The sequence below is a fragment of the Papaver somniferum genome, chromosome 1 (genome assembly GCF_003573695.1).
Source record: "Papaver somniferum cultivar HN1 chromosome 1, ASM357369v1, whole genome shotgun sequence".
NCBI lineage: Eukaryota > Viridiplantae > Streptophyta > Magnoliopsida > Ranunculales > Papaveraceae > Papaver > Papaver somniferum.
The window spans coordinates 39,098,119-39,111,105 of record NC_039358.1 but is presented as its reverse complement, the minus strand read 5'-3'; the positions used below and the strand labels follow the sequence as shown (position 1 = coordinate 39,111,105).

At 37.6% G+C, this 12,987-nt stretch overlaps 1 protein-coding gene across 4 annotated transcripts; it reads left to right on the top strand.

Moving 5' to 3' along the window:
- The first annotated feature begins 3,640 nt into the window (after positions 1-3,640).
- Positions 3,641-8,731, top strand: LOC113327887. Of its 4 annotated transcripts, XR_003349249.1 has the most exons (7): positions 3,641-3,866; positions 3,965-4,060; positions 4,191-4,243; positions 4,331-4,436; positions 7,040-7,211; positions 7,916-8,044; positions 8,291-8,731. XR_003349249.1 is itself a non-coding variant. In XM_026575011.1 (5 exons), exons 1-4 carry the CDS (start codon positions 3,705-3,707, stop codon positions 4,404-4,406), a joined length of 387 nt encoding a protein of 128 aa, XP_026430796.1. In that variant the 5' UTR covers positions 3,641-3,704; the 3' UTR covers positions 4,407-4,436; positions 5,153-5,350. The 4 variants fall into 4 exon arrangements, 1 of the variants encoding a protein (XP_026430796.1); XR_003349250.1 differs by lacking the exon at positions 4,191-4,243 and having other exon boundaries at positions 7,916-8,038; XR_003349248.1 differs by lacking the exon at positions 4,191-4,243.
- Positions 8,732-12,987: the final 4,256 nt, after the last annotated feature.

Sequence of the window (12,987 nt, the reverse complement as noted above, 5' to 3'; positions counted from 1 at the left end):
AGAGAAAGAAATACCAGTGTATTATCCAACAAATACACTTGAATTGTGTACCAAACACAGCTCTGATACCCGTACTGTCACACCTTCAAATGCCTCTTGCAAATTTCTGCGAAAGCATAACCCGACAGCACAGTGGTTCTTTGAATCAAGCTTCACCACCTGCACTTCATCCTTATAAGTTTGCACCAATGAAAACAACCAACTCAACAGTTCTTCAGCGGAAGTGTTTAGCCTTCTTTCTCTTCACTTAACTCCTCAAATGCACCCCATAAAGCATTCAAACATTGACATACATAGCCAACAACAATCAGTCAACCAAGAATACTTAGAACATGACACAATCAACTTCTTTTATTGCATCAAAGGGGAAATAAAAAAAAAACTAGCCCACTTAGGGACTTACACAGACTTGTTCACTTTGAACCAAGCCTTAGCCTTACAAAAACTCTCATATTTTGAGTCTCACACTCTCTTATGTAAGCCCGCCTAATTTTCCATGCCTTAGAACTGGTTATACAACAACTTTGCTTGGCCAAAACCGTGCACAACCGTTGCACACGCATGGGACAGCCATCTGTCCCCTATAGCAGTTCCATAACCGCCTAAAACTCTGCTAACTGGCAAGTTCCTCTCTAAACTGGCGCCAGTGTCCAAAACATGTTCTCTAGTAGTTAGAAACCTTCTCCCATGCTTATAAACTCCCTTTATAATCGTTCTACTTCGTTTCGCGTCATTGGAATGCTTGTGAAGCCCGTAACCAACTCCTACCGTCACTTGAGCTGTATTGCACAGCTGGTGTGCTTTACCGAATTCTGCCTTGATCCAATGCTCAACCATCTTGGACCTGCATGATTATTGCTCTAAGCTAATGCACGGACAATCCTTGTGCTTGAATCACCAAGGAAAACTCATTAAGACCATTTTAGTTATTCATGCGTCATTTAACCAATTTGCTTGACAATAACAGTGACACTCTTGCATTACTAGCTTGTTTGCACTGTCCAAGCTTTGGCCAGCTTTGAACTAATGCCATAGACCAACTCTTGGCCTATTCTACCTTCTTGCATAATCCTTGAGTTTGGGCCAATTGATCAATTCCACGGATATGCCTTAATGCCAACATCACATGTTGCATCTATCACTTTGGCCTAGTCTTGCCTTTCCCTCAATGAAGCCTCATTATGTCGGCCAATAAGCTTCATTACTTAGACAAATGTCTTTACAGTGTAGCGCTACCTTTGCGCGTTACTGGCCCTGCAGGGTGGCACTATCTTAATGCTTGACGGTCTATACAGTATATCGCCATTATGGCTTTGCATTGCGCTATTATGGCTTTGCATTGCGCTGCTATTGCTGAGTACTGACTTGGCCTGCAAGACTATAACGCACAGTCGTTGTGCACCACTTGCCGGACACATCATAGTGCGACACCATATTGGCTGTTGAACTTTGAAACATCAGTGGACTAGGACTAGGCTTGACTGAAGTCCAAATGTCGTTGTGTTACGAATAGGAGGGAGATAAAACACGTTATTCTCCTCCTTGGTTGTAGAGAGAAAGAAGAACTCAGAAAGAAAAAAAGCCCCTAAACTTACTCGAAACCAATAACCTAATCTCATATCTACAAATTCATTTTACAGAAAAATCAAATCTATCTACGAATAATCTGATTTCGCGAACCCTAGGGATTAGATTTTGAGAAAGGAAGATTCAAGAAGAAATCTTAGAAAGTTGCGAAGGAGAAGAATCAGGTAAACTCTATAAACTTGTTACTTGTGCTTTTGATTTTAAGGTGAATCTGTGAATGATAAATTTTGTTGAATTTTGATTTTTCTAGTTGGATCTGGGTCGTACAAATGGTGAATCGGTGCGTCTTGGAAGTTCAGTTGGATTTGTACCTTAAAGTGCACAGGGGAACTGTTAGGGTACCAACCCTAAACTCGTCATAAGCCCATGGGTACAACTCAACTCAAAAACCGGTTGACTAGATGAGAGATCTCATTGACTTATAAACCACCTAAGTAAGCCCCATCTACCAATGTGGGATTAAGATCCCAACATCCCACCATGCTTCCAGACCCAACATCCTCGTTGGCCCACTTTATCGAGACTGAACCGGCGGTAGCCCTTTCCTTTATGGCGGCTCCACTTGACTACCAGTATTCAGTGCGGTGACAACTACGCCCATACATAAGTGCCCCTACACTTTAATCCAGCCTATAGGTCACCCCTTCCGTGGAGCGGTCATGGGTCATGGTGGTTGGCTCTAATACCAAATGTTAGGGTACCGACCCTAAACTCGTCATAAGCCCATAGGTAGAACTCAACTCGAAAACACGTAGACTAGATGAGGAATCTCATTGACTTATAAACCACCTAATTAAGCCCAATGTAGTTGATCTCGGATTCCGATTTGTCTCGGTCTCGAGCGAGACACTGGTACAACGTTGTCTCGGAGAGATTCCGTTTCCAAATCTCGGCGTAATTTCGGTTCCAATTTTTATATATACAATTAATACATATGTTAAAGATATAATGAAATAAAACAACAAAAACAAATATCATTAGGAAAACACAATGGTAGAAACACGATCATTATTTAAAAGTGAAAACAAATACTATCAAACACTGATCCTAGAGAAGGAAAGTTAGTTGAATTTATCTAGGATCCGGTTTGGTGTATTGGATTGCATCTTAAAAATGTATACATGTCTCCTCATCCATTCAATCCTTTGAGGATACCCTTGTGTCTTCATCTGTACCGTAGATCTGTCCAGCTTTGATGCTCCGCAATATACCAGATCATCACCTTCCTCCAACAAGCGTCAGAACTACTGCAGAACGGTCCATCTCCTACGATCAGGTGCTCGCCTTATTTCTTTTCTGATTTGTACGTGTTGGACAGGCCAATGACATCATCATTTCTCACCCGCAAATGGCAGAAGCTCCTGTCACCATCATATTTTCTCTAAACTCAGACATACTCTCTCCAATGATCTGTGTTCATCGTCTACTGCCAATACACGCAGCAACCCACGTCTTATATTTCCTCCAACGATCCACTAGTATATACACGAACTCGAGTTCAGTGCGAATAAACTTCATCACCATTGATCACCGAGATTATGATCATCACGAGTAACAACATCATCAGTTCATCACTGCCGATGACAGCATCATCACTTCCCCGCCTAGTCTCCGACATCATCATCACGAGCTCTCCATCAGCAGCAATCAATCACTAATGGCAGCTGCAAATGCCATCAATGTCATCTCTGCCATGCCAGCAAACCAAGCTCGGTTCAATGGCAGCAAAAACCCGTTCAATATATTCCCATCTCGGACTCAAACCCATCACCAAGCTCCTTGCGCTTGGGATCAGTTTACCAAATAACCTTATCTCGGTGACTCGTTTCGGCTCATCTCGGCCGAGTCAAACCGAGTTTTCCGGTCCTTTTCCGTCTAAGTGAAATCTTGTGTTTCGTTTTCTAGAGATTCGAAAACGGCAATTCCGCCGGAATTTCGGCCGAGATGTCCGAAATTGACTACATTGATTAAGCCCCATCTACCAATGTGGGATTAAGATCCCAACAGGAACGAAGTCTAGAATAGCGGATAAGCTTCACGGTACAACAACGAAAGACCTTAGTTTTGGGTGAAATTTTCTAGGGAAGAAAAAAACCTAATTCCTGTGTCTTTTCTTCATGATTTCGGGGTTTTGTTTATTTGCAGCTTTAACCGTTATTGGTTTAGAGACTAAAGGAGCTGTAGTAATTGCTGGTTTCTTCTTTGTTCTGCGGTTGTTTGCTTACAAATTGACCTACTCATTTTTGTCAATTACTGGATGTAATTTGGAAATGAAAAAGGTTTGTAGTGGAAACCCTAATCTTTGTGTTCTATTTTCTTTCATTGTGTAATTACAGATTTGTTTCTTTAGTTAATTTGGTATAAATTGGTTTTGCAGAAGCGAGAGATTCATCTGTGCTTTTGGGAAGTTGAATCAGGATTAATGCTTGCTGTTATAATTTGTGTTTTTGTTACCAAATGGCAGTCTTTCAAGGTATGTATTGCATCTGTGCATCTACAAGAACTGAGTTCCGTTTTCCCTGTTTGTTTTGTAGTGAAAACTCTAGTCTCTGTGTTTGATTTTACTTTAGATGTAACTACAGTATTGTGGTTTGTGATTGTAGGTTAAAAGGAATCTGTCTCTTGTCTCTTGCAATAGGGATGTTTATCCAGAAATGTATTTAACTTCTGTCATGTGGTTCTAGATAATAACTCTGATTTGTCCGCATAATGTATCTGAAGTATTGTGTCTTGTGATTTGTAGGTTAAAGGAATCTGTCTGTTGTAGTGTTGGCTGCCAAGGGTTTCTTTCAGACTCCAGAATCTGGATTCCTGTATGACACTTCCGGAATTTCTCTTTTTTTCGTCAGGTTAGTAGTAGTAATTTCTTATATGTAGGTTATTATCGATTCTGAAATCATGGTATTTTCCCCCGCCTAATTCACGGTCCTCATAATGCGGCTCTTGGAGCATGGACAACAACACCATAGACTCTCCCTGTCGATCCTCATAATGCATTTTCAATCTTGCTTGTTCCATTTTTAGTGCTTAGATGAAAATTCAGCTCCGTTTTTCTTGTTGTACCTTTCACATTAACTTACATCTATCTATTCTTAAGATTAACTTTGATTAGTGAAAAATGATGCGGTAGTAGTTGCTGTGTTAATCCGAGACAATATTGAGTAGATGTGTACTTGTACGAGACCAAAATGTTGATGCTTAACTGTTTCAGTATCTTGCTTCTGAGATTTTTAAACTTTGCACTGACATTTTACTTTTAATTGTTTCTTGTTCATCCAATGGAACCTTACTTCCATCGAGGCAATATTTTATTCACTTGTGGAATATATAGGCTGAGTAGGGCATTTCGTGGGAGGTATAGAGGACGACGAATAATCATTTAGCCTATAATAACTTGAAAAGCAAGCACTGGGGATCCGTAACTGGCATGAACTTTTATTTTGCTCTAGGGGTGGCATTTTTTTCGAATTTATTTTATACTTAACAGACATTTCAGTGCATTTTATACATGTCTCCCTGTCTTTGTTGCGCAACTGATTACTTGGTGATTTTTACTCATTTGAAGTTCATGAGGTCATCTGGCTGCACTTGCCACTTGTCATTAACGTGAGCTATCGTCTAATTATCAAATGATAGCCTGGTGTTACCTATGGGATATCTGTACTGTACAGTCATAGTGCAGTGCCTCTAAGTTAAGCTGTCACTGCCCACTGTAAATGCATTTGTTAGTACGATATATATTTATGTGTGTTTGGAATCTAGACTCAGGAATGATTGATATAGATAAGCAGTAAGAATTGCATCTCTAGCTGCTAGCTAAGTTTAGTTGTTTGGGATCGATCGGTTTATTTTCTTTCTTGTTAATTAGTAGTACTACTGGCAGAGATAATCATTAAAATTTAGACTTCAGGACAGAATCCCGCATTGCCATGAAATATTTGGAGTTGTATTTTATTTTAATACTCTGATTAGGATTCAGTAACAAGAAAGAGTGGACCCTTAATTACTCTTTTTGTTTGTCTGAGCTTTGATTTAACTCAAGCTGCTTTCCTGTTGCTTAAATAATGTGCATGGAGTTTGGGGATTCTTGTAAAATTAAGTACTGTTGGACATGATCCTTTCCCAAGATTGGCTCCTGCATCAGAAGTCCTCGTATTCCGATTCCCTTGCCTACCCCAAATTGTTTGGGACTAGAGGCTCAGAAGAAGATGAAGAAGATTGTTTGGCATTTAACTCCGCCTGTGTATTTTCTTTGCACAGCCTGTCGTAAGCCAGGATAAAGGAGGAATGTTCGTGGCTTGGCGAGCCAACGGTAAAATATCTAAGAGTTGGTTACTGCTTGGCAGTTCATACCATCAATTCGGAGATAATTGCAACCTTGGCAGTGTCAAGAGGTAGTTGCAGTATTGGCTGTTCATACTACCTAGTGAGGAGATGATTGCTGCTTTCCAGTTCATATCGTCTGATCTTTTTCCATAAACCTACTAGGGTTTTGAGACATATGATAAATCTGTCTTCATCAGTCTTGGCTAGGCTACTCAGGATGGTCTTTTGGCGTCCGTTTCTGCAGCCATGCAGGAGATAGATCTCTTTCCTGTCTCACTCTACTAGGCCTATTTGAAGAAGATGAAGAAGATAATCTGTTGGGCTTGACCTAGTGTGAGTTGCCAGACCTTCTCTAGCTATAGAGAAAGGTACCTAGGCAGCCGCTTTGCTGTCCAGCACAACTGTGCGAGGTTGTTCATATTGTAGGAAAAGAGTTGGTTACTGCTTGACAGTTCATAACTTCATATCATCGGTAGTCAGACTTCAAAAAGGAGAGAAGTGGGTGTTTTTCTTTGAGGGTGTTTCTTTGTTGCCCGTCTCCTGAGATCTGCTTGATTTTTTCCTCTCTACCGAGAGATGCAAAATCAGAGCTGATGATTATGAACTTGATAAATCATGCAGATCTCATGCAGGAGATAGATCTCTTTCCTGGGTCTCAGTCTACTAGTTCCATATAAATCTACTAGGGTTTGGAGACTTGTTAAATCTGTGTTCATCAGTCTTGGCGAGGTAACTCGGGATGGTCTTCTGGGCCATCGTTTCTGCAGCCGTGCAGGAGATAGATCTATTTCCTTGTCTCACTCTACTAGTTTCATATAAAGCTACTTGGGTTTGTAGACTTGTTATAAATCTGTCTTCATCAGTCTTGGCGAGGTAACTCGGAATGGTCTTTTAGGCTACCGTTTCTGCAGCCATGCAGGAGATGTATCTATTTCCTTGTCTCACTCTAGTACTCTACTAGTCTGAGCCTCCTCTCTCCCTCCTCCTTTTTTTTTCCTGGAAAATTAAAAATAAAAACTGAAGGGTAAAATTTTCTTGGATTCAACTTTTTGCTGACTTTTAAGAGTTTTTCTATGTGTGAATATATATATATGTATTTTCACTTTTTTCTTGTCTCATTGAACAGGTATCAGGTCCAGTCGTCGTTTGCCGATGGAGTGGCAAGGGCTGCTATGTATGACCTCATACATGTTGGTCATGACAGTCTTTTTGGGGAAATTATATGATTAGAAGGAGATCTTGCTATAGTATGGGCTTTGATGAATGTTGCATTATTTCATTATTTTCTTTCACTCAAGGTATACCGCATTATTTCATTATTTTCTTTCACTTCCTTCCATAAGTGCTTCCAATCCTTTTCCTACCTTAGTTACATTTTTGACAGTGTTTCTTCCCTTAATTCATGCAATTTTTTGGCTTCCTCTGGTCAACAAGATTAAACTGTTTTTCAATGTGGCTTCTTTTTATTAATATAAACATGGCTTCTCTTTTCGAAATTGTTTTTAGTGAATCTAGATGTTTTTGTCGGCAGAAAGACAATATCAAGAACCAGGGAGAATGTAATTCTTTCTATTGCAAACACACAGACTCGTCTTAGCCTACCTGTTAAAGCTGATCCAGTAATAATCTTCTTACCTCAACAAAAATCTACCATTCAAACTCTCGTTGTATTATGTTGTACTTTGCGATTCAAAATGGAACAGTTAAGTTAGATACTGGGTTTTGGGGAGTGGGGGGGTGGGTGGATCCGATCAATACTCTTTCTTACTCATTAATAAAAGATAGATAAGAAAGCTGTTACTGAGGTTTTCTTAAAAGTACTTGAGACTTACAGAAAGAATCAGTTTGATTATACAAGGTAGCATGTATTATAGGGTTGCTGGCATATTTTTAACTAAGACGGGGTTCCAAGCCTTCTAATCTAGATTATGACTTAATGATGTGCTTGAGTTTTGAAAATTCCACGTCTGCCTCTTTAGACTCGAGTTTCTTTGGTATGCAGATGGAAAAAGAGCTGAATGTGATATTGGACCCTGGCGAGGCACAGCCAGCTATTAGCTGTACTGGTGATAGTGGTCCTGTGTCTTACCTTGAACAAGTCGTTTCTCCCATTTCTGAGACAATGGTTAAGGTTAGTGCATTTTCTTTCTGATTTGATTTGTAATTGCAAATATACATAGGTTCACCAAAATGAATATCAGATTTAATGGATGAGTTTTTGTTTTATTGTATGTATCATCTTGATATATCTTGTTAAAAGATAAAAAGGAGACATGTGCATGTTTTGTACTGTGTTTATGCATGTAATGCTAGATCGTTTTCTTCATGCTGCCAACAGCATGTTTTGTGCTCAGTTTTTTTTCTTGATTTCTGGCAGACAACTAAAAGTAGTTTTGTGGAGCACCAGACAATTGAAGTTTTCACCGGCTTATTTTTGGTCTTAACGATTCAGGTTGTTACATTCAGATAGTTGATCGGAAGTTCCATATTTGCTATTCAATGGTTTGGTAATAGATGCGTGCTTGCTTTCACACCTACAGAGTCTGACAATTATAGCTTTCAATGACGGAAACAATGGACAAAAACTACATGGATAAAAAGTAGGTCTTAATTAAACTGTCATCAATCAATACTCTAACCACAACAATGGACATCCAACTGTTAGAGATATAAGTGTGTGAATAGTTTGTGTCAAGTTAACTGGTCAATATTGACTTGACTTGTATTATTACACCCAATGTTTGTCTTTAAATACTTGTAATAATACTTTCTTAGTTTGTATTGAAAACAATTCTTTACAATACCATCAACTTCAGTGTTTCTCATGGTATCAGATGATCCTGAGAGTAAAAATTTCTTCTGCTAAACAAATTTTCTCAACATCTTTTATAGCATTCAACGAATCATAAAACCCTTTTTCAATAATTTTTGATTCAGATTAATTACAAAATTTTCAAGAACACTTCTTACTGCATAAAGATTTCATTCAAGATTTGCATCTGGGTTTATTCTTCATCAGCTGTCTTCAATCTGGTTAATGACTGCAACAATTGTTTATAGAAGACGCAAAGATATGCCTTTTGCTTCCGCTGCTATGGTGGGTACTAATTCTGATTTTACCTTTCCATTCTCAAATATTTCAAATTTTGTTTCTGCAAAATTAGGTCCCAACAATTTTTTGTTGTGGAAAGATCAAATGGAATCGATTCTTATATCTACGGATTTGTATGGGTATGTTACTGGTGATGTTATTGAACCGGTTAAGAATTTAGAAGTTAATGGAGTTTTGTCTATAAACCCTCAATGGGTTCTTTGGAGGAAGATTGATTGTTTTGTTCCTAGCTGTTTAAAAGCTACTTTTACAGATTCTGTGTCTGGTGATGTTTTAGGATTATCTACTTCTCATGAAATTTGAGCATATCTTGAAATATCTTTTAGAAGTCAATTCTTAGCCAGAAAAAGTATGCTCAGGAATCAATTGCACAATGTTAAAAAGGGTAATCTTACAATTCTGGTTTATTTACAAAGTATCAAAACCATTGTTGATTCTTTAGCTGCCATTGGAGAAAGGATGAGTGATTCAGATTTGGTTATATATGTGCTGCACAGAACAGGGAGACTCCTTTTACTTTTGCAGAGTTAAAACCAAGATTATTAAACAATGAGCAATGGCTTATTGAACAACAACAAGATTCAAGTACTACTTATGATACTCAACATGCTCTTTATGGAAAAAATGGAAATGGTGGCAATAATTTTTCTGGTAATGGTAGGAGCAAACCAAGAAATAACAATGGTCCAAGAAATAATGGAAATTTTAAGAGCAATACTGGTTTTAATTCAAGAAATAACAATGGTCAAAATACTGTGTCTCAAGGTGGTACATTTGGACATGGAAATGGAAATGGAAATGGAAGAGATTTTTCTTCAGTAGAATGTCAAATTTGTAGAAAGAGAGGTCATTATGCTAGCAGATGTTGTTTCAGATATCATCCTCCAACATTTACTAATTCTGCTAATGAAGCTCACCAAATTTCTTTTCAACAAGCCTTTACAACTTTTACTGAAGATCATTCTGCACGTTCTACTTCAACTGCTACTCATTGGATTTTTGATTCTGGTGCTACTGCACACATGACTAGAGATGAGACTTTACTTCATAATTCTACATCTTACAAAGGCAAGGATCATGTGCATGTTGGCAATGGTAAGTATTTTTCTATTACTTCAGTTGGTAATTCTCATGTTAATACTTCTTCAACCAGCTTTAACTTGAATAAGGTTTTATTTGTTCCTTCTATGAGACATAATTTGCTATCTGTTGCAAAATTTACTAGAGATAATTCTTGCTACTTCAAATTTTATCCAGATGGGTATGAGATTAGAGATATATACTCTGATATTGTTCTTGCTCATGGAAAAGTAGTCAATAGTTTGTATCCTATTGCTCATTTTCCCAATGCTCATTTTTCATTATCAGCTACTTTGTCTGCTCCTTCCCATGTATGGCATGCTAGATTAGGCCATCCATCTAATCAAATTCTTCAAAAACCTCACTCTACTAAGCAGATTGTTTTGAATTCAGCTTTACCTTCTGCTCTTTGTCATCCTTGTCAACTTGCCAAAAGTAAGAATCTTCCTTTTCAGTTATCTTCCTCTCATGAACAAAAACCTTTAGCTTTAATACATTGTGATGTTTGGGGGCCTACTGTACCATCTCTCAAAGGTTATAAATATTATATTCTGTTTGTTGATGATTTTAGTAGATTTCATTGGATATATCCAATGGAATTGAAGTCTGATGCTTCTCAATGTTTTCAATATTTCAAAACTCATACAGAAAATCAGTTTTGTACTAAATTTTAGCCTTTCAAGTTGATGGTGCAGCTGAACTTGTTAAAGGATCTTTCAAAGTTTTGTTACAATCCAGTGGTATCAAAAGTAGAATATCTTGTCCTAGGACACCAGAACAAAATGGTTTAGTTGAACGTAAACATAGGCATATTACAGAAATGGGTAATACTCTCATGTTTAATTCTCATTGTCCTAAAGAGTATTGGTATGATGCTTTTCTTACTGCTTCTTATCTCATTAACAGAACTCCCATAAAGGTTTTGAATTTTAAGACTCCCTTTGAAGTGCTCTTTGGTGCTTCTCCATATTTTGGTTTTCTTAAAACTTTTGGTACTATTTGCTATCCTAATCTTGCTCATTAAAGAGCAGATAAACTTTCTCCCAAGTCTGTAAAGTGCATTTTTATTGGTTACAACCCTCTTCATAAAGGCTATAACTGTTACAATCCAGTTACCAAAAGATTGTATGTTTCAAGACATGTCAATTTTTCAGAAACAAAATTTTATTTCCCTCCTACAACTGTTTCATCTTTTTCTCTTCCTTGTGATGCATCTATTTCTAATTCTTCGTCTTCAACTGACATTGTTCCTACTAGTACAATAGTTACAAGGTCTCAGAAAGGTATTTTAAAACCAAATTTTTTCCAGATCATATTTCTCATTACTCTGTTAAACATCCTCTTTCTTCAAAGTATAAATCTTTATTGACTACTTTAATTGAGCCAAAAACTTTTAAAGAGGCAATGAAAAATCCAGATTGGCAGGTATCCATGAAGGATGAATACACTGCATTGACGGATAATGATACTTGGTCATATGTTGCTCCTGAACCTCACATGAACATATTAGGTTCTAAATGGTATACAGAGTAAAGAGGAAATCTGATGGAACTGTTGAAAGACTAAAATCTAAACTGGTAGCTAAGGGATATGATTATCAAGATGGTGTTGATTTTAATGAAACATTTAGCCCAGTGGTTAAGTCACCAACAGTTAGAGTAGTTCTTTGTTTAGCAATTACTTATAATTGGTCGGTGAAACAATTAGATGTTAGTAACGCTTTTTTACATGGATATTTAGATGAAGAGGTTTATATGTCACATCCACAAGGTTTTCTTCATCCGGATTATCCTTCTCATTATGCGTGTCGTCTCAAAAAGAGTTTGTATGGCCTTAAACAGGCACCAAGAGCATGATTCTACAGATTTAGCTTATTTCTTCTTAAATGTGGTTTCAAGAAGTGTGTTTCAGATAATTCAATGTTTGTTAAGTCAACTGGTAGTGATATTCTTGTTCTCCTATTATATGTTGATTACATATTATTAACTGGTAGTTCTTCTGTGCTTATTTATGAGATTATTACCTCCTTGAAGAAAGAATTTGCAATGAAAGAGTTAGGGGACTTAGCATATTTTCTTGACATTGAAATTGTGAGACATAGTGATTCTATAGTGTTAACCCAAAAGAAATACACTTTAGAACTTCTTGAGAAAGCAAACTTGTTGGATCGTAAAGCTTGTGATACTCCAGTTGTTAAGGCCAGTAGACTTTCTATTCATGATGGAGTTAAGTTGGACAATCCTTGTCATTACAGAACATTGGTAGGTGCTCTGCAGTATTTAACAGTCACTAGGCCAGATATATGCTTTGCAGTGAATTATGTTTCACAATTTATGCATTCTCCATCTGATTTACACTTGCAACTTGTTAAGAGAATCTTGAGATATTCGAAAGGAACTGTTGGTCTGGGGATTACTTTGAACAAATGTGATGTAACTATCTTGAAGGCATACACAGACTCTGACTGGGCAGGGTGTCCAGATACTAGAAGGTCCACTTCTGGCTTTGCTATTTTTCTGGGTTCAAATTTGGTGTCTTGGTCATCTAAAAAGCAACCTACAATCTCAAAATCCTCTGCAGAAGCTGAATATAAATGTCTTTCTGTTGCGTCAGCTGAATTGCAATGGTTTTCTTACTTATTGAATGATTTACATGTTGCTGTTAAATCTGTGTTACTGTTATGTGATAACACAAGTGCTCTGGCTTTGGCAACTAATCCTGTTTTTCATGCCAGGACCAAGCACATAGAAATATTACATCACACTGTCAGGGAATTGGTTGAGGAAGGATTCTTAAAGCTGCAGCATATTTCTTTAGAAGATCAACTGACAGATCTCTTTACTAAAGGCTTGTGCTTTCCAGCTTTTTCAAGACTTTTATCT